The 21,945-nt window shown below is 53.6% G+C and overlaps 1 protein-coding gene across 6 annotated transcripts in view; it reads left to right on the top strand.

The window, feature by feature from the left end:
• The window catches only part of pde2a (phosphodiesterase 2A), a 404,089-nt gene that overhangs the window by 353,531 nt on the left and 28,613 nt on the right, over nt 1-21,945 (top strand). For all 6 annotated transcript variants that reach the window (XM_072576762.1, XM_072576765.1, XM_072576764.1 and 3 more), the window contains 2 exons: nt 2,565-2,635; nt 19,211-19,333. In XM_072576762.1, the coding sequence (XP_072432863.1) occupies nt 2,565-2,635; nt 19,211-19,333 (194 nt within the window). The remainder of the gene's footprint in view (nt 1-2,564; nt 2,636-19,210; nt 19,334-21,945) is intronic.

The following is a 21,945-nucleotide window of genomic DNA, read 5'->3' on the forward strand; positions in this document are numbered from 1 at the left end:
ACACATACTGTAACTCCCTCACACACACACTGTAACCTCTTGCACACAAACTGTAATTCTCTCTCACACACACACTTGAACTCTCTCTCTCACACACACTGTAACTCTCTCACACACACATATACTGTAACTCTGTCATAAACACACATACTGTAACTCCCTCTCACACACACACCGTAACTCTCTTACACACAAATAATGTCACTCTCTCACTCACACACATACTGTAACTCCCTCTCACACACACACCGTAACTCTCACACACAAATACTGACTCTCTCACTCACACACACATATTGTAACTCTCTCTCTCACACACACATAATTTAACTCGTTCTCTCACACACACATACTGTAACTCTCTCTCACACACACATGTTATAACTCTCTGACTCACACAGATTCTGTAACTCTCTCTCTCACACACAGACTGTAACACTCTCTCACACATATATACTGTCACACACACACACACACACACTGTAACTCTCCCTCACACGAACACACACTGTAACTCTCACACACACATACTGTAACTCTCTCTCACACATGCATACATTAAACTCTCACACACATACTGTAACTCTCTCTCACACACACATACTGTAAATCTCTCTCACACACACATATTATAACTCTCTCACACACACTCACACTGTAACTCTCTCTCACACACACTGTAACTCACACACAGTGTAACTCTCTCCCACACACACAAACTAACACTCTCTCACACACACACACTAACTCTCTCTCTCTCACACACACACACACACACACAGTAACTCTCTCTCACACACACACTGTAACTATCTCTCAGACACGCACCTTAACTCTCACACACATACTGCAACTCGCTCTCACACACACATCCTAACTCTCTCTCACACACACACCTTAACTCTCTCACACACACATACTGCAACTCCCTCTCTCACACACACACATCCTAACTCTCTCTCTCACACACCACACACATACTGTAACTCTCTCACACACCACACACATACTGTAACTCTCTCACACACTCATATTGTAACACTCTCTCACACACACATACTGTAACTCTCTCTCACACACACATACTGTAACTCTCACACACACTGTAACTCTCTCTCACACACACACCATAACTCTCTCCCTCACACACACATACTGTAACTCTCTCACACACACATACTGTAACTCTCACACACACACTGTAATCTCACACACACACTGTAACTCTCTCTCGCACACACACTGTAACTCTCTCTCACATACACACTATAACCCTCTCTCTCACACACACACTGTAACTCCCTCACACACACTGTAACCTCTTGCACACAAACTGTAATTCTCTCTCACACACACACTGTAACTCTCTCACACACACACATACTGTAACTCTGTAATAAACACACATACTGTAACTCCCTCTCACACACACACCGTAACTCTCTTACACACAAATACTGTAACTCTCACACACACACACTCACACACACACATACTGTAACTCTCTCTCACACACAAATACTGTAACTCTCACACACACACTCACACACACATACTGTAACTCTCTCTCACACACACTGTAACTCACACACACGCACACTGTAACTCTCACACACACTGTAACTCTCTCACACACACACTGTAACTCTCTTTCTCACACATATACTGTCACTCTCACTCACACACACACACACACTGTAATTCTCTCACACACACCTACTGTAACTCTCTCTCTCACACACACAATCTCACTCTCACACACGCGCATACACACATACACATACAGGCTCACTCTCACACGTGTGCACACACACACACCTGACCTGTGTGAATTTTCTCTGGATTGCCTCCAATGCCAGTTTCTCTTTCTTTAAATGGCGGCACGGTGGCTCAGTGGTTAGCACTGCTGCCTCATAGCACCCGGGTCCCCGGTTCGATTCCAGCCTTTGGCGACTGTCTGTGTGAAGTTTGCACATTCTCCCCGTGTCTGCGAGGGTTTCCTCTCACAGTCCAAAAATATGCAGGTCAGGTGGATTGGCCATTCTAAATTGCCCATAGTGTTAGGTGCATTAGTCAGAGGGGAATGGGTCTGGGTGGGTTACTCTTCGGAGGGTCGGTGTGGACTGGTTGGGCCGAAGGGCCTGTTTCCACACAGTAGGGAATCTTAAAAAATTGATGAGGAAGCCAAAACTGTTCCCAGTATTCCTGCTGTGGTCTGACTAGTCCCTTGAACAGTTTTAACAAGCCCTCCTTACTTTTATACTCTACTGCCTTTGAAACAAAACCCAGCCTTCTCTGGACTGCTTCCAACACCAGTGTATCATTCATTAGCTAAGGGCTCCAAAACTGGTCACTGTATGTAATCTATGCGCTGACCTCCACTCCCTGACATGAGTGTTATTCCCACAATCTCTCCACTCACTAATCCAGGGCACTCCTCACAGTTTCCTCATCTCAGCTACCACGGGGAGTCTTCAGGCTTGTCCTGAGTGTGTGCTGTGTGGTCAACTGCCTTTCTGATGTTCTCGTTTATTAATCTGGATTGTTTCTGTTCCTGATTGCAGGCTATACTGAGTATGGTGGAAGATATGAAATTCACAACCACCTACAAGATCGACGTGAGGACCTTAACAAGGTAGGATTCCAATCCAGACTCAGACAGGGAGGAGAAAGGGAGGACTGCAGATGCTGGAGAGTCAGAGTCGAGAGAGTGGGGTGCTGGAAAAGCACAGCAGGTCAGGCAGCATCCGGGGAGCAGGAGAGTCGACCTTTTTGGGCATAAACTCTTCATCAGGACGATTCCTGAGAGATAGATGAGGGGGAACAAGTAGACGTAGCAGACCTGGATTTACAAAAGATGTTCAACCAGGTGTCGTACAAAGGGTCAAGAGATAATTTAAGGCCCTGATGGAACCTAACCAGAAACTGCTGGAGAAACAAAGTCCCTAATGAAGAGTCACTGGTCTCAAAACTTTCTTCAGACAGATGCTGCCAGACCTGCTGAATTTCGCCAGCAATTTCTGTGTTTGTTGTTTCAGATCAGCAGCAAGCCGCAATCCTTTGTTTGATTTTCGGGATGTGTGGAGTTGGAAGTGACACAATAGCATGGACAGGAGGGGGTATCCAGCCAGGAAGCAGAGACGGGCAGAGATGGGGTGTATTTTTAAATTGACACCCTGTGACTGTTGAGGTGCCACAGGATGTTGAATGCTGGGGACTCTACTGTTCACAGGTGAACCTGAATCGATGAAGGGTAGGACACCTACATTTCGGCAAAAGGGCAAGTGGTTGTGTCAGTTCAATGGGGCGAATGGACCCTACTTCTGACAATCTCTGAGGAAAAGGTACACATTCCGTATCAGTGGACAGTGGGTTTTCGGGAATAGAATACTCTACCACAGCCTGTAACCCAGAAGGCCAATGGTGAATTTACCTCAAACAGTTTACACTTCCCTCCATAAATCATTAAGGGCCAGAGCAGGGGATAGTCAAGTGTAAGGTGTGGGGATAGTGAGGTGTGTGGAGTGGGGATAGTGAGGTATGTGGTGTGGAGAGAGTGAGGTTTGTGGTGTGGAGAGAGTGAGGTATGTGGTGTGGGGATAGTGAGGTGTGTGGTGTGGGGATAGTGAGGTATGTTGTGGGGACAGTGAGGTGTGTGGTGTGGGGATAGTGAGGTGTGTGGTGTGGGGATAGTGAGGTATGTGGTGTGGGGAGAGTGAGGTTTGTGGTGTGGAGAGAGTGAGGTATGTGGTGTGGGGATAGTGAGGTGTGTGGTGTGGGGATAGTGAGGTATGTTGTGGGGACAGTGAGGTGTGTGGTGTGGGGATAGTGAGGTGTGTGGTGTGGGGATAGTGAGGTGTGTGGTGTGGGGATAGTGAGGTGTGTGGAGTGGGGATAGTGAGGTGTGTGGAGTGGGGATAGTGAGGTATGTTGTGGGGACAGTGAGGTGTGTGGAGTGGGGATAGTGAGGTGTGTGGTGTGGGAATAGTGAGGTGTGTGGTGTGGGGATAGTGAGGTGTGTGGAGTGGGGATAGTGAGGTGTGTGGAGTGGAGATAGTGGGGTATGTGGTGTGGGGATAGTGAGGTGTGTGGTGTGGGGAGAGTGAGGTGTGTGGAGTGGGGACAGTGAGGTATGTGGTGTGGGGATAGTGAGGTATGTGGTGTGGGGATAGTGAGGTGTGTGGTGTGGGGAGAGTGAGGTGTGTGGAGTGGGGATAGTGAGGTGTGTGGAGTGGGGATAGTGAGGTGTGGGGAGTGGGGATAGTGAGGTATGTGGTGTGGGGAGAGTGAGGTGTGTGGTGTGGGGATAGTGAGGTGTGTGGTGTGGGGATAGTGAGGTATGTGGTGTGGGGATAGTGAGGTGTGTGGTGTGGGGATAGTGAGGTATGTGGTGTGGGGATAGTGAGGTATGTGGTGTGGGGAGAGTGAGGTGTGTGGTGTGGGGAGAGTGAGGTTTGTGGTGTGGAGAGAGTGAGGTGTGTGGTGTGGGGACAGTGAGGTGTGTGGTGTGGGGATAGTGAGGTGTGTGGTGTGGGGATAGTGAGGTATGTGGTGTGGGGAGAGTGAGGTGTGTGGTGTGGGGAGAGTGAGGTGTGTGGAGTGGGGATAGTGAGGTGTGTGGAGTGGAGATAGTGGGGTATGTGGTGTGGGGATAGTGAGGTGTGTGGAGTGGGGATAGTGAGGTGTGTGGTGTGGGGAGAGTGAGGTGTGTGGAGTGGGGATAGTGAGGTGTGTGGAGTGGGGATAGTGAGGTGTGGGGAGTGGGGATAGTGAGGTGTGTGGAGTGGGGATAGTGAGGTTTATGGAGGGGGGTAGTGAGGTGTGTGGAGTGGGGATAGTGAGGTATGTTGTGGGGACAGTGAGGTGTGTGGTGTGGGGATAGTGAGGTGTGTGGTGTGGGGATAGTGAGGTGTGTGGTGTGGGGATAGTGAGGTGTGTAGTGTGGGGCTAGTGAGGTGTGTGGAGTAGGGATAATGAGGTGTGTGGTGTGGGGAGAGTGAGGTAGGTGGAGTGGGGATAGTGAGGTGTGTGGAGTGGGGATAGTGAGGTATGTGGTGTGGGGATAGTGAGGTGTGTGGTGTGGGGATAGTGAGGCGTGTGGAGTGGGGACAGTGAGGTATGTGGTGTGGGGATAGTGAGGTGTGTGGTGTGGGGATAGTGAGGTGTGTGGTGTGGGGATAGTGAGGTGTGTGGAGTGGGAGTAGTGAGGTGTGTGGTGTGGGGATAGTGAGGTGTGTGGTGTGGGGATAGTGAGGTGTGTGGAGTGGGAGTAGTGAGGTGTGTGGTGTGGGGATAGTGAGGTGTGTGGAGTGGGAGTAGTGAGGTGTGTGGTGTGGGGATAGTGAGGTGTGTGGTGTGGGGATAGTGAGGAATGTGGTGTGGGGATAGTGAGGTGTGTGGTGTGGGGATAGTGAGGTGTGTGGAGTGGGAGTAGTGAGGTGTGTGGTGTGGGGATAGTGAGGTGTGTGGTGTGGGGATAGTGAGGTGTGTGGTGTGGGGATAGTGAGGTGTGTGGTGTGGGGATAGTGAGGTGTGTGGAGTGGGAGTAGTGAGGTATGTGGTGTGGGGATAGTGAGGTATGTGGTGTGGGGATAGTGAGGCGTGTGGAGTGGGGATAGTGAGGTGTGGGGAGTGGGAATAGTGAGGTATGTGGTGTGGGGAGAGTGAGGTGTGTGGTGTGGGGATGGTGAGGTGTGTGGAGTAGGGATAATGAGGTGTGTGGTGTGGGGATAGTGAGGCGTGTGGAGTGGGGATAGTGAGGTGTGTGGAGTGGGAATAGTGAGGTATGTGGTGTGGGGAGAGTGAGGTGTGTGGAGTGGGAGTAGTGAGGTGTGTGGTGTGGGGATAGTGAGGTGTGTGGTGTGGGGATAGTGAGGCGTGTGGAGTGGGAGTAGTGAGGTGTGTGGTGTGGGGATAGTGAGGTGTGTGGTGTGGGGATAGTGAGGCGTGTGGAGTGGGGATAGTGAGGTGTGGGGAGTGGGAATAGTGAGGTATGTGGTGTGGGGAGAGTGAGGTGTGTGGTGTGGGGATAGTGAGGTGTGTGGAGTAGGGATAATGAGGTGTGTGGAGGGGGGTTAGTGAGGTGTGTTATGGGGATAGTGAGGTGTGTTATGGGGATAGTGGGGTGTGTTATGGGGATAGTGGGGTGTGTTATGGGGATAGTGGGGTGTGTTATGGGGATAGTGGGGTGTGTTATGGGGATAGTGGGGTGTGTTATGGGGATAGTGGGGTGTGTTGTGGGGATAGTGGGGTGTGTTATGGGGATAGTGAGGTGTGTTGTGGGGATAGTGGGGTGTGTTTTGGGGATAGTGGGGTGTGTTATGGGGATAGTGGGGTGTGTTGTGGGGATAGTGGGGTGTGTTATGGGGATAGTGGGGTGTGTTATGGGGATAGTGAGGTGTGTTGTGGGGATAGTGGGGTGTGTTTTGGGGATAGTGGGGTGTGTTATGGGGATAGTGAGGTGTGTTGTGGGGATAGTGGGGTGTGTTTTGGGGATAGTGGGGTGTGTTATGGGGATAGTGGGGTGTGTTGTGGGGATAGTGGGGTGTGTTGTGGGGATAGTGTGGTGTGTTATGGGGATAGTGGGGTGTGTTATGGGGATAGTGGGGTGTGTTATGGGGATAGTGAGGTGTGTTGTGGGGATAGTGGGGTGTGTTATGGGGATAGTGGGGTGTGTTATGGGGATAGTGGGGTGTGTTATGGGGATAGTGGGGTGTGTTATGGGGATAGTGGGGTGTGTTATGGGGATAGTGGGGTGTGTTGTGGGGATAGTGTGGTGTGTTATGGGGATAGTGGGGTGTGTTGTGGGGATAGTGGGGTGTGTTATGGGGATAGTGAGGTGTGTTGTGGGGATAGTGGGGTGTGTTTTGGGGATAGTGGGTTGTGTTATGGGGATAGTGGGGTGTGTTGTGGGGATAGTGGGGTGTGTTGTGGGGATAGTGGGGTGTGTTATGGGGATAGTGGGGTGTGTTATGGGGATAGTGGGGTGTGTTGTGGGGATAGTGGGGTGTGTTATGGGGATAGTGGGGTGTGTTGTGGGGATAGTGGGGTGTGTTGTGGGGATAGTGAGGCATGTGGAGTGGGAATAGTTGTGTGTGTGGTGTGGGGATAGTGAGGCGTGTGGAGTGGGGATAGTGAGGTGTGTGGTGTGGGGATAGTGAGGTATGTGGTGTGGGGATAGTGAGGTGTGTGGTGTGGGGATAGCGAGGTATGTGGTGTGGGGATAGTGAGGTGTGTGGTGTGGGGATAGTGAGGCGTGTGGAGTGGGGATAGTGAGGTGTGTGGAGTGGGGACAGTGAGGTGTGGGGAGTGGGGATAGTGGGGTGTGTGGTGTGGGGATAGTGAGGTGTGTGGAGTGGGGATAGTGAGGTGTGTGGTGTGGGGAGAGTGAGGTGTGTGGAGTGGGGATAGTGAGGTGTGTGGAGTGGGGATAGTGAGGTATGTTGTGGGGACAGTGAGGTGTGTGGTGTGGGGATAGTGAGGTGTGTGGTGTGGGGATAGTGAGGTGTGTGGTGTGGGGATAGTGAGGTGTGTGGTGTGGGGATAGTGAGGTGTGTGGTGTGGGGATAGCGAGGTATGTGGTGTGGGGACAGTGAGGTATGTGGTGTGGGGATAGTGAGGTGTGTGGAGTAGGGATAATGAGGTGTGTGGTGTGGGGATAGTGAGGTAGGTGGAGTGGGGATAGTGAGGTGTGTGGTGTGGGGATAGTGAGGCATGTGGAGTGGGGACAGTGAGGTATGTGGTGTGGGGAAAGTTGTGTGTGTGGTGTGGGGATAGTGAGGCGTGTGGGGTGGGGATAGTGAGGTGTGTGGTGTGGGGATAGTGAGGTATGTGGTGTGGGGATAGTGAGCTGTGTGGTGTGGGGATAGTGAGGCGTGTGGAGTGGGGATAGTGAGGTGTGTGGAGTGGGGATAGTGAGTTGTGTGGAGTGGGGATAGTGAGGTGTGGGGAGTGGGGATAGTGAGGTTTATGGAGGGGGGGTAGTGAGGTGTGTGGAGTGGGGATAGTGAGGTTTATGGAGGGGGGTAGTGAGGTGTGTGGAGTGGGGATAGTGAGGTATGTTGTGGGGACAGTGAGGTGTGTGGTGTGGGGATAGTGAGGTGTGTGGTGTGGGGATAGTGAGGTGTGTGGTGTGGGGATAGTGAGGTGTGTAGTGTGGGGCTAGTGAGGTGTGTGGAGTAGGGATAATGAGGTGTGTGGTGTGGGGAGAGTGAGGTAGGTGGAGTGGGGATAGTGAGGTGTGTGGAGTGGGGATAGTGAGGTATGTGGTGTGGGGATAGTGAGGTGTGTGGTGTGGGGATAGTGAGGCGTGTGGAGTGGGGACAGTGAGGTATGTGGTGTGGGGATAGTGAGGTGTGTGGTGTGGGGATAGTGAGGTGTGTGGTGTGGGGATAGTGAGGTGTGTGGAGTGGGAGTAGTGAGGTGTGTGGTGTGGGGATAGTGAGGTGTGTGGTGTGGGGATAGTGAGGTGTGTGGAGTGGGAGTAGTGAGGTGTGTGGTGTGGGGATAGTGAGGTGTGTGGAGTGGGAGTAGTGAGGTGTGTGGTGTGGGGATAGTGAGGTGTGTGGTGTGGGGATAGTGAGGAATGTGGTGTGGGGATAGTGAGGTGTGTGGTGTGGGGATAGTGAGGTGTGTGGAGTGGGAGTAGTGAGGTGTGTGGTGTGGGGATAGTGAGGTGTGTGGTGTGGGGATAGTGAGGTGTGTGGTGTGGGGATAGTGAGGTGTGTGGTGTGGGGATAGTGAGGTGTGTGGAGTGGGAGTAGTGAGGTATGTGGTGTGGGGATAGTGAGGTATGTGGTGTGGGGATAGTGAGGCGTGTGGAGTGGGGATAGTGAGGTGTGGGGAGTGGGAATAGTGAGGTATGTGGTGTGGGGAGAGTGAGGTGTGTGGTGTGGGGATGGTGAGGTGTGTGGAGTAGGGATAATGAGGTGTGTGGTGTGGGGATAGTGAGGCGTGTGGAGTGGGGATAGTGAGGTGTGTGGAGTGGGAATAGTGAGGTATGTGGTGTGGGGAGAGTGAGGTATGTGGTGTGGGGATAGTGAGGCGTGTGGAGTGGGGATAGTGAGGTGTGGGGAGTGGGAATAGTGAGGTATGTGGTGTGGGGAGAGTGAGGTGTGTGGTGTGGGGATAGTGAGGTGTGTGGAGTAGGGATAATGAGGTGTGTGGAGGGGGGTTAGTGAGGTGTGTTATGGGGATAGTGAGGTGTGTTATGGGGATAGTGGGGTGTGTTATGGGGATAGTGGGGTGTGTTATGGGGATAGTGGGGTGTGTTATGGGGATAGTGGGGTGTGTTATGGGGATAGTGGGGTGTGTTATGGGGATAGTGGGGTGTGTTGTGGGGATAGTGGGGTGTGTTATGGGGATAGTGAGGTGTGTTGTGGGGATAGTGGGGTGTGTTTTGGGGATAGTGGGGTGTGTTATGGGGATAGTGGGGTGTGTTGTGGGGATAGTGGGGTGTGTTATGGGGATAGTGGGGTGTGTTATGGGGATAGTGAGGTGTGTTGTGGGGATAGTGGGGTGTGTTTTGGGGATAGTGGGGTGTGTTATGGGGATAGTGAGGTGTGTTGTGGGGATAGTGGGGTGTGTTTTGGGGATAGTGGGGTGTGTTATGGGGATAGTGGGGTGTGTTGTGGGGATAGTGGGGTGTGTTGTGGGGATAGTGTGGTGTGTTATGGGGATAGTGGGGTGTGTTATGGGGATAGTGGGGTGTGTTATGGGGATAGTGAGGTGTGTTGTGGGGATAGTGGGGTGTGTTATGGGGATAGTGGGGTGTGTTATGGGGATAGTGGGGTGTGTTATGGGGATAGTGGGGTGTGTTATGGGGATAGTGGGGTGTGTTATGGGGATAGTGGGGTGTGTTGTGGGGATAGTGTGGTGTGTTATGGGGATAGTGGGGTGTGTTGTGGGGATAGTGGGGTGTGTTATGGGGATAGTGAGGTGTGTTGTGGGGATAGTGGGGTGTGTTTTGGGGATAGTGGGTTGTGTTATGGGGATAGTGGGGTGTGTTGTGGGGATAGTGGGGTGTGTTGTGGGGATAGTGGGGTGTGTTATGGGGATAGTGGGGTGTGTTATGGGGATAGTGGGGTGTGTTGTGGGGATAGTGGGGTGTGTTATGGGGATAGTGGGGTGTGTTGTGGGGATAGTGGGGTGTGTTGTGGGGATAGTGAGGCATGTGGAGTGGGAATAGTTGTGTGTGTGGTGTGGGGATAGTGAGGCGTGTGGAGTGGGGATAGTGAGGTGTGTGGTGTGGGGATAGTGAGGTATGTGGTGTGGGGATAGTGAGGTGTGTGGTGTGGGGATAGCGAGGTATGTGGTGTGGGGATAGTGAGGTGTGTGGTGTGGGGATAGTGAGGCGTGTGGAGTGGGGATAGTGAGGTGTGTGGAGTGGGGACAGTGAGGTGTGGGGAGTGGGGATAGTGGGGTGTGTGGTGTGGGGATAGTGAGGTGTGTGGAGTGGGGATAGTGAGGTGTGTGGTGTGGGGAGAGTGAGGTGTGTGGAGTGGGGATAGTGAGGTGTGTGGAGTGGGGATAGTGAGGTATGTTGTGGGGACAGTGAGGTGTGTGGTGTGGGGATAGTGAGGTGTGTGGTGTGGGGATAGTGAGGTGTGTGGTGTGGGGATAGTGAGGTGTGTGGTGTGGGGATAGTGAGGTGTGTGGTGTGGGGATAGCGAGGTATGTGGTGTGGGGACAGTGAGGTATGTGGTGTGGGGATAGTGAGGTGTGTGGAGTAGGGATAATGAGGTGTGTGGTGTGGGGATAGTGAGGTAGGTGGAGTGGGGATAGTGAGGTGTGTGGTGTGGGGATAGTGAGGCATGTGGAGTGGGGACAGTGAGGTATGTGGTGTGGGGAAAGTTGTGTGTGTGGTGTGGGGATAGTGAGGCGTGTGGGGTGGGGATAGTGAGGTGTGTGGTGTGGGGATAGTGAGGTATGTGGTGTGGGGATAGTGAGCTGTGTGGTGTGGGGATAGTGAGGCGTGTGGAGTGGGGATAGTGAGGTGTGTGGAGTGGGGATAGTGAGTTGTGTGGAGTGGGGATAGTGAGGTGTGGGGAGTGGGGATAGTGAGGTTTATGGAGGGGGGGTAGTGAGGTGTGTGGAGTGGGGATAGTGAGATATGTGGTGTGGGGATAGTGAGGTGTGTGGTGTGGGGATAGTGAGGTGTGTGGAGGGGGGTTAGTGAGGTGTGTTATGGGGATAGTGGGGTGTGTTGTGGGGATAGTGGGGTGTGTTATGTGGATAGTGGGGTGTGTTGTGGGGATAGTGGGGTGTGTTATGGGGATAGTGGGGTGTGTTATGGGGATAGTGAGGTGTGTTATGGGGATAGTGGGGTGTGTTATGGGGATAGTGGGGTGTGTTATGGGGATAGTGGGGTGTGTTGTGGGGATAGTGAGGTGTGTTGTGGGGATAGTGGGGTGTGTTATGGGGATAGTGGGGTGTGTTATGGGGATAGTGGGGTGTGTTGTGGGGATAGTGGGGTGTGTTGTGGGGATAGTGAGGTGTGTTGTGGGGATAGTGGGGTGTGTTATGGGGATAGTGGGGTGTGTTATGGGGATAGTGAGGTGTGTTATGGGGATAGTGGGGTGTGTGGTGTGGGGATAGTGGGGTGTGTTGTGGGGATAGTGAGGTGTGTTGTGGGGATAGTGGGGTGTGTTATGGGGATAGTGAGGTGTGTTATGGGGATAGTGGGGTGTGTTATGGGGATAGTGGGGTGTGTTATGGGGATAGTGAGGTGTGTTGTGGGGATAGTGGGGTGTGTTGTGGGGATAGTGAGGTGTGTTATGGGGATAGTGGGGTGTGTTGTGGGGATAGTGGGGTGTGTTATGGGGATAGTGAGGTGTGTTATGGGGATAGTGAGGTGTGTTATGGGGATAGTGGGGTGTGTTATGGGGATAGTGAGGTGTGTTATGGGGATAGTGGGGTGTGTTATGGGGATAGTGAGGTGTGTTATGGGGATAGTGGGGTGTGTTGTGGGGATAGTGGGGTGTGTTATGGGGATAGTGGGGTGTGTTATGGGGATAGTGGGGTGTGTTATGGGGATAGTGAGGTGTGTTATGGGGATAGTGAGGTGTGTTATGGGGATAGTGAGGTGTGTTATGGGGATAGTGGGGTGTGTTGTGGGGATAGTGGGGTGTGTTATGGGGATAGTGAGGTGTGTTATGGGGATAGTGGGGTGTTATGGGGATAGTGAGGTGTGTTATGGGGATAGTGAGGTGTGTTATGGGGATAGTGGGGTGTGTTATGGGGATAGTGAGGTGTGTTATGGGGATAGTGGGGTGTGTTGTGGGGATAGTGGGGTGTGTTAATGGGATAGTGGGGTGTGTTATGGGGATAGTGAGGTGTGTTATGGGGATAGTGGGGTGTGTTATGGGGATAGTGGGGTGTGTTATGGGGATAGTGGGGTGTGTTGTGGGGATAGTGGGGTGTGTTGTGGGGATAGTGGGGTGTGTTATGGGGATAGTGGGGTGTGTTGTGGGGATAGTGGGGTGTGTTATGGGGATAGTGAGGTGTGTTGTGGGGATAGTGGGGTGTGTTTTGGGGATAGTGGGTTGTGTTATGGGGATAGTGGGGTGTGTTGTGGGGATAGTGGGGTGTGTTGTGGGGATAGTGGGGTGTGTTATGGGGATAGTGGGGTGTGTTATGGGGATAGTGGGGTGTGTTGTGGGGATAGTGGGGTGTGTTATGGGGATAGTGGGGTGTGTTGTGGGGATAGTGAGGCATGTGGAGTGGGAATAGTTGTGTGTGTGGTGTGGGGATAGTGAGGCGTGTGGAGTGGGGATAGTGAGGTGTGTGGTGTGGGGATAGTGAGGTATGTGGTGTGGGGATAGTGAGGTGTGTGGTGTGGGGATAGCGAGGTATGTGGTGTGGGGATAGTGAGGTGTGTGGTGTGGGGATAGTGAGGCGTGTGGAGTGGGGATAGTGAGGTGTGTGGAGTGGGGACAGTGAGGTGTCTGGAGTGGGGATAGTGAGGTGTGGGGAGTGGGGAGAGTGAGGTGTGTGGAGTGGGGATAGTGAGGTGTGTGGAGTGGGGATAGTGAGGTATGTTGTGGGGACAGTGAGGTGTGTGGTGTGGGGATAGTGAGGTGTGTGGTGTGGGGATAGTGAGGTGTGTGGTGTGGGGATAGTGAGGTGTGTGGTGTGGGGATAGTGAGGTGTGTGGTGTGGGGATAGTGAGGTGTGTGGTGTGGGGATAGCGAGGTATGTGGTGTGGGGATAGTGAGGCGTGTGGAGTGGGGATAGTGAGGTGTGTGGTGTGGGGATAGTGAGGTTGGTGGAGTGGGGATAGTGAGGTGTGTGGTGTGGGGATAGTGAGGCATGTGGAGTGGGGACAGTGAGGTATGTGGTGTGGGGAAAGTTGTGTGTGTGGTGTGGGGATAGTGAGGCGTGTGGAGTGGGGATAGTGAGGTGTGTGGTGTGGGGATAGTGAGGTATGTGGTGTGGGGATAGTGAGCTGTGTGGTGTGGGGATAGTGAGTTGTGTGGAGTGGGGATAGTGAGGTGTGGGGAGTGGGGATAGTGAGGTTTATGGAGGGGGGGTAGTGAGGTGTGTGGAGTGGGGATAGTGAGATATGTGGTGTGGGGATAGTGAGGTGTGTGGTGTGGGGATAGTGAGGCGTGTGGAGTGGGGATAGTGAGGTGTGTGGAGGGGGGTTAGTGAGGTGTGTTATGGGGATAGTGAGGTGTGTTATGGGGATAGTGGGGTGTGTTATGGGGATAGTGAGGTGTGTTGTGGGGATAGTGGGGTGTGTTTTGGGGATAGTGGGTTGTGTTATGGGGATAGTGGGGTGTGTTGTGGGGATAGTGGGGTGTGTTGTGGGGATAGTGGGGTGTGTTATGGGGATAGTGGGGTGTGTTATGGGGATAGTGGGGTGTGTTGTGGGGATAGTGGGGTGTGTTATGGGGATAGTGAGGTGTGTTGTGGGGATAGTGGGGTGTGTTATGGGGATAGTGGGGTGTGTTATGGGGATAGTGAGGTGTGTGGAGGGGGGTTAGTGAGGTGTGTTATGGGGATAGTGGGGTGTGTTGTGGGGATAGTGGGGTGTGTTATGGGGATAGTGGGGTGTGTTGTGGGGATAGTGGGGTGTGTTATGGGGATAGTGGGGTGTGTTATGGGGATAGTGAGGTGTGTTATGGGGATAGTGGGGTGTGTTATGGGGATAGTGGGGTGTGTTATGGGGATAGTGGGGTGTGTTGTGGGGATAGTGGGGTGTGTTGTGGGGATAGTGAGGTGTGTTGTGGGGATAGTGGGGTGTGTTATGGGGATAGTGGGGTGTGTTATGGGGATAGTGGGGTGTGTTGTGGGGATAGTGGGGTGTGTTGTGGGGATAGTGAGGTGTGTTGTGGGGATAGTGGGGTGTGTTATGGGGATAGTGGGGTGTGTTATGGGGATAGTGAGGTGTGTTATGGGGATAGTGGGGTGTGTGGTGTGGGGATAGTGGGGTGTGTTGTGGGGATAGTGAGGTGTGTTGTGGGGATAGTGGGGTGTGTTATGGGGATAGTGAGGTGTGTTATGGGGATAGTGGGGTGTGTTATGAGGATAGTGGGGTGTGTTATGGGGATAGTGAGGTGTGTTGTGGGGATAGTGGGGTGTGTTGTGGGGATAGTGAGGTGTGTTATGGGGATAGTGGGGTGTGTTGTGGGGATAGTGGGGTGTGTTATGGGGATAGTGAGGTGTGTTATGGGGATAGTGAGGTGTGTTATGGGGATAGCGGGGTGTGTTATGGGGATAGTGAGGTGTGTTATGGGGATAGTGGGGTGTGTTATGGGGATAGTGAGGTGTGTTATGGGGATAGTGGGGTGTGTTGTGGGGATAGTGGGGTGTGTTATGGGGATAGCGGGGTGTGTTATGGGGATAGTGGGGTGTGTTATGGGGATAGTGAGGTGTGTTATGGGGACAGTGAGGAGTGTTATGGGGATAGTGAGGTGTGTTATGGGGATAGTGGGGTGTGTTGTGGGGATAGTGGGGTGTGTTATGGGGATAGTGAGGTGTGTTATGGGGATAGTGGGGTGTGTTATGGGGATAGTGAGGTGTGTTATGGGATAGTGGGGTGTGTTATGGGGATAGTGAGGTGTGTTGTGGGGATAGTGGGGTGTGTTGTGGGGATAGTGGGGTGTGTTGTGGGGATAGTGGGGTGTGTTGTGGGGATAGTGGGGTGTGTTGTGGGGATAGTGGGGTGTGTTGTGGGGATAGTGGGGTGTGTTATGGGGATAGTGGGGTGTGTTATGGGGATAGTGGGGTGTGTTATGGGGATAGTGGGGTGTGTTGTGGGGATAGTGGGGTGTGTTGTGGGGATAGTGAGGTGTGTTATGGGGATAGTGAGGTGTGTTATGGGGATAGTGGGGTGTGTTATGGGGATAGTGAGGTGTGTTATGGGGATAGTGGGGTGTGTTATGGGGATAGTGGGGTGTGTTATGGGGATAGTGAGGTGTGTTATGGGGATAGTGGGGTGTGTTGTGGGGATAGTGGGGTGTGTTATGGGGATAGTGAGGTGTGTTATGGGGATAGTGAGGTGTGTTATGGGGATAGTGGGGTGTGTTATGGGGATAGTGAGGTGTGTTATGGGGATAGTGAGGTGTGTTATGGGGATAGTGGGGTGTGTTATGGGGATAGTGAGGTGTGTTATGGGGATAGTGAGGTGTGTTATGGGGATAGTGAGGTGTGTTATGGGGATAGTGGGGTGTGTTGTGGGGATAGTGGGGTGTGTTATGGGGATAGTGGGGTGTGTTGTGGGGATAGTGGGGTGTGTTTTGGGGATAGTGGGGTGTGTTGTGGGGATAGTGGGGTGTGTTGTGGGGATAGTGAGGTGTGTTGTGGGGATAGTGGGGTGTGTTATGGGGATAGTGGGGTGTGTTATGGGGATAGTGAGGTGTGTTATGGGGATAGTGGGGTGTGTGGTGTGGGGATAGTGGGGTGTGTTGTGGGGATAGTGAGGTGTGTTGTGGGGATAGTGGGGTGTGTTATGGGGATAGTGAGGTGTGTTATGGGGATAGTGGGGTGTGTTATGGGGATAGTGAGGTGTGTTATGGGGATAGTGAGGTGTGTTATGGGGATAGTGAGGTGTGTTATGGGGATAGTGGGGTGTGTTGTGGGGATAGTGGGGTGTGTTGTGGGGATAGTGGGGTGTGTTATGGGGATAGTGGGGTGTGTTGTGGGGATAGTGGGGTGTGTTTTGGGGATAGTGGGGTGTGTTGTGGGGATAGTGGGGTGTGTTGTGGGGATAGTGAGGTGTGTTGTGGGGATAGTGGGGTGTGTTATGGGGATAGTGGGGTGTGTTATGGGGATAGTGAGGTGTGTTATGGGGATAGTGGGGTGTGTGGTGTGGGGATAGTGGGGTGTGTTGTGGGGATAATGAGGTGTGTTGTGGGGATAGTGGGGTGTGTTATGGGGATAGTGAGGTGTGTTATGGGGATAGTGGGGTGTGTTATGGGGATAGTGAGGTGTGTTATGGGGATAGTGAGGTGTGTTATGGGGATAGTGAGGTGTGTTATGGGGATAGTGGGGTGTGTTATGGGGATAGTGGGGTGTGTTGTGGGGATAGTGGGGTGTGTTTTGGGGATAGTGGGGTGTGTTGTGGGGATAGTGGTGTGTGTTGTGGGGATAGTGAGGTGTGTTGTGGGGATAGTGGGGTGTGTTATGGGGATCGTGGGGTGTGTTATGGGGATAGTGAGGTGTGTTATGGGGATAGTGGGGTGTGTGGTGTGGGGATAGTGGGGTGTGTTGTGGGGATAGTGAGGTGTGTTGTGGGGATAGTGGGGTGTGTTATGGGGATAGTGAGGTGTGTTATGGGGATAGTGGGGTGTGTTATGGGGATAGTGAGGTGTGTTATGGGGATAGTGAGGTGTGTTATGGGGATAGTGAGGTGTGTTATGGGGATAGTGGGGTGTGTTGTGGGGATAGTGGGGTGTGTTGTGGGGATAGTGGGGTGTGTTATGGGGATAATGGGGTGTGTTGTGGGGATAGTGGGGTGTGTTTTGGGGATAGTGGGGTGTGTTGTGGGGATAGTGGGGTGTGTTGTGGGGATAGTGAGGTGTGTTGTGGGGATAGTGGGGTGTGTTATGGGGATAGTGGGGTGTGTTATGGGGATAGTGAGGTGTGTTATGGGGATAGTGGGGTGTGTGGTGTGGGGATAGTGGGGTGTGTTGTGGGGATAGTGAGGTGTGTTGTGGGGATAGTGGGGTGTGTTATGGGGATAGTGAGGTGTGTTATGGGGATAGTGGGGTGTGTTATGGGGATAGTGAGGTGTGTTATGGGGATAGTGAGGTGTGTTATGGGGATAGTGAGGTGTGTTATGGGGATAGTGGGGTGTGTTGTGGGGATAGTGGGGTGTGTTGTGGGGATAGTGGGGTGTGTTGTGGGGATAGTGGGGTGTGTTTTGGGGATAGTGGGGTGTGTTATGGGGATAGTGGGGTGTGTTGTGGGGATAGTGGGGTGTGTTGTGGGGATAGTGGGGTGTGTTATGGGGATAGTGGGGTGTGTTATGGGGATAGTGGGGTGTGTTATGGGGATAGTGAGGTGTGTTATGGCGATAGTGGGGTGTGTTATGCGGATAGTGGGGTGTGTTATGGGGATAGTGGGGTGTGTTGTGGGGATAGTGGCGTGTGTTATGGGGATAGTGGGGTGTGTTGTGGGGATAGTGGGGTGTGTTGTGGGGATAGTGGGGTGTGTTGTGGGGATAGTGGGGTGTGTTATGGGGATAGTGGGGTGTGTTATGGGGATAGTGGGGTGTGTTGTGGGGATAGTGGGGTGTGTTATGGGGATAGTGGGGTGTGTTATGGGGATAGTGGGGTGTGTTATGGGGATAGTGGGGTGTGTTATGGGGATAGTGGGGTGTGTTGTGGGGATAGTGGGGTGTGTTGTGGGGATAGTGGGGTGTGTTGTGGGGATAGTGGGGTGTGTTGTGGGGATAGTGGGGTGTGTTATGGGGATAGTGGGGTGTGTTGTGGGGATAGTGGGGTGTGTTATGGGGATAGTGGGGTGTGTTATGGGGATAGTGGGGTGTGTTGTGGGGATAGTGGGGTGTGTTATGGGGATAGTGGGGTGTGTTGTGGGGATAGTGGGGTGTGTTGTGGGGATAGTGGGGTGTGTTGTGGGGATAGTGGGGTGTGTTGTGGGGATAGTGGGGTGTGTTGTGGGGATAGTGAGGTGTGTTATGGGGATAGTGAGGTGTGTTGTGGGGATAGTGAGGTGTGTTGTGGGGATAGTGGGGTGTGTTGTGGGGATAGTGAGGTGTGTTGTGGGGATAGTGGGGTGTGTGGTGTGGGGATAGCGAGGTATGTGGTGTGGGGATAGTGAGGCATGTTGTGGGGATAGTGGGGTGTGTTGTGGGGATAGTGAGGTGTGTTGTGGGGATAGTGGGGTGTGTGGTGTGGGGATAGCGAGGTATGTGGTGTGGGGACAGTGAGGTGTGTTGTGGGGATAGTGGGGTGTGGTGACGTTGATGGTGGTCCCATGTGATGGAGCTGACAGAATCCGGACTCTCGGGGATTACAGCTTTGGTGAAGTATTCACGTGGGGCTGTCCTGACTGAGCACCTGAACCGTCTGGAGCGAGGGGATCTCCAATGATTCCCCTCCTTGTGAGTGCGGCTGTGCCTCCTCTTCCCGACCAGCGAAGGGAGGTGGACTGTAATTCCTCACCAACCTCCAAACAGGAACGGGGCCTGGGGAGATGGGGACCAATTCACTCTGTTCTTCATGCCGGAGCTGGGAGGGTGGTTTAAATGCTACATGTTTATCAAAGGGCCAGCACAGACCTGGTGGGCTGAATGGCCCCCTTCTGTGTTTGAAAAGAAGGTGTCGCCCAATTGGGACAGAGACCCGGAGAAAGTTTCCGAGTGTTTGAACCTTCCTTCCTGCAAAGGAGGGTCTTTGAATATTGTTCAGGGCAGAGGTAGATTGTGGGGTGGGGGGGATGGGTAAAGGGTATCAGGGGCGGGTGGGAAGGCAGGGGAAGTGGGTCAGCCACAGGACAGACCGGGCTCGATAGACCGAATGGCCTGCTTCTAGCATCCACCTTCCTGTGAAGCAATCAATGTCCCACCAACTCCCCCACCCAGCATTCCGAAACCCCTCCCTCACCTCCAGCCACCACCCCCTCCCCTCCCCGGTCGGGGGGGGGTCACTCGAGGGGCTGGGGGTGGGCTGGAGGGTGGTCCTTGTTGGGGGAGAATGTTCCGGAAAGGTGTTTCCGAGGGTGCTGCCTGATTGTGTCTCCCCAGGTTCTGTATGATGGTTCGGCGTGGGTACAGGGACCTGCCGTACCACAACTGGATGCACGCCTTCTCTGTTACTCACTTCTGTTACCTCCTCTTCAAAAACCTATCGCTGCCTGACTACCTCCAGTGAGTACGGGGCAGGGGGGAGGCGAGGGGTCAGCCCCAGGGGCAGGGGGAGGCACAGGGGGCAGAGGGAGCGGAAGAAAGCTGACCCGGGAGCCTGGAGGGAACGCGGAATAAGAGGGGCTGGGAGAGATAGTGAGGGAGGGTGAGGGGAATAGAGGGAAGGCGAGGGGTCAGAGGGAGGGCGAGGGGGATGGAGGGAAAGGGAAGGGGGAGGGAGGGAAAGTGAGGGGAATGGAGGGAGGGCGAGGGGGATGGAGGGAAAGGGGAGGGGAATGGACGGAGGGTGAGGGGGATGGAGGGAAGGGGAGGGAGATGGAGGGAAGGGGAGGGGGATGGAGGGAGGGCGAGGGGGATGGAGGGAAAGGGGAGGGGGAGGGAGGGAAAGTGAGGGGAATGGAGGGAAGGCGAGGGGGACAGAGGGAGGGCGAGGGGGATGGAGGGAAAGGGAAGGGGGAGGGAGGGAAAGTGAGGGGAATGGAGGGAGGGCGAGGGGATGGAGGAAAGGGGAGGGGAATGGACGGAGGGGGATGGAGGGAAGGGGAGGGGGATGGAGGGAGGGCGAGGGGTATGGAGGGAAAGGGAGGGGGATGGATGGAGGGTGAGAGGGATGGAGGGAAAGGGAGGGGGATGGAGGGAAGGGGAGGGGATGGAGGGAAGGGGAGGGGGATGGAGGGAAGGGGAGGGGGATGGAGGGAAGGCGAGGGGGACAGAGGGAGGGCGAGGGGGACGGAGGGAAGGGGAGGGGGCTGGAGGGAGGGCGAGGGGGTTGGAGGAAGGGCGAGGGAGATGGAGGGAGGGCGAGGGGGATGGAGGGTGGGCGAAGGTGGATTGAAGGAAGGGGAGGGGGATGGAGGGAAGGGGAGGGGGATGGAGGGAGGGTGAGGGGGATGGAGGGAGGGCGAGGGGGATGGAGGGAAGGGGAGGGGGATGGAGGGAGGGCGAGGGGGATGGAGGGAAGGGGAGGGGGATGGAGGGAGGGCGAGGGGGATGGAGGGAAGGGGAGGGGGATGGAGGGTGGGCAAAGGGGGATGGAGGGAAAGGGAGGGGGATGGAGGGAGGGCGAGGGGGATGGGCGAGGGGGATGGAGGGAAAGGGAGGGGGAAGATGAGGCAAGTTACAAAAGATTGAGCAACCTGACAGAGTCGTGAGGGAGGGAGAGAGGAGAGAGGGAGGGACATCCATGTTGGGAGCAGGGGAGATCGAGGGTGGGAGGTGGAGATCGAGGGTGTGCCAAGCTGCAGGTGAAAAGGAAAGAGGGAGGGAGCCCGGAGGAGAGGTAGGAAGCGAGTGAAGGAGAAAGAAAGAAAGAACGTTGTGAGTGTTGGAGGGAGGGAGGGAGCAGGATGAGGGATGGCGAGAGGGATCAGCAAGTGGTCTCTGGCTCCCTCCAGTGGCTCAGTCTCAGACAGTCAGTCACCAGGAGCCCATGTGTTAACACAAACCTGTATAAAGGGAGGGAGAGACGAGAGTTAATCATCTCAGCAGACTTTGGTGAAAGGTCTTTGTCACCGAGTGTTTGTTTTTGCCTCATTGTGGCCTGTTTAAACATTGTCCATCCTCATGTTCCCAGTCTGAGCTGGGGAAAGCAAGAGTGTGGAGTAATCAGATCAGCTGTGACCTTACAGAATGGCAAAGCACAATTGAGGGGCTGAATGGCCTACTTGTCTGCTAGGAGTCCCAACAGCGCAGGAAGAAGACATTAGTGCAGCCAACTCACACCACCCCTCCGAAGAGCATCCCCATAACCGATCCCTGCATTTCCCATGGCAAATCCACTCTAACCTGCACATCTTTGGACTGTGGGAGGAAACCAGCGCAGACACAGGGAGAATGTGCAAATTCCACACAGACTATCGCCCAAGGGTGGAATCAAACCCAGGACCCTGGTGCTGTGAGGCAGCAGTGCTAACCACTGAGCCACCGTGCTGCTCTGGGTGTGTGAGGGCATAGGATGTGGCCATTGAACGTATTTCCCTATTCAGTGAGATGATGGTTGATTTAGCATCTAACTTCACTGGGTATCTCTGATGAACAAAAACATAGCAATCCCAACTTGAAAATGGGACAAACTCTGATCCAGCCATTTACAGAGGAGTCTTCCACTCTCTGACCACCTCTCCACCTCTGTGCCCAATGGCCCCTCATATCGGACTCTCTAACCCAGCAGGGAACAGTTCTACTCCAGCCTATCAGTTTTCTCTAAATGTTTTGAAATCATTGACCAAATTGTACCTGTAATTTGTGTATTCCAACCTTTATAATTTACTCATTGCTCTCCTGGGATCATTGTAGCTGATCTGTGCAGTTCGCTCTCCAAGACTAGTATCTCCTTCATGAGGTACAGAGTCCAGAAGTGAACTCACTGACTCCTGGAGTGTTCTGAACAGAGCATGGTGCAGCTGAAGCATCAGCGCTCTGTCCTTTGATTCGAGTCCTGTCACCACCCTGGGGAAAAGCAAGTGATGAGACAGAGAAATAAACTGGATGGAGAGAGAGAGAGAGTCGGAGGAGGGAGAGAGAGAGAGAGAGAGAGGGAGAGAGAAAGAGAAATTTCACAATGAGAAATGAGGAAGAAGGGGAATGGCATAGAGTCTCTGAAATTCTGTGGATTA

The sequence above is a fragment of the Chiloscyllium punctatum genome, chromosome 9, assembly GCF_047496795.1.
Source record: "Chiloscyllium punctatum isolate Juve2018m chromosome 9, sChiPun1.3, whole genome shotgun sequence".
Classification (NCBI taxonomy): domain Eukaryota; kingdom Metazoa; phylum Chordata; class Chondrichthyes; order Orectolobiformes; family Hemiscylliidae; genus Chiloscyllium; species Chiloscyllium punctatum.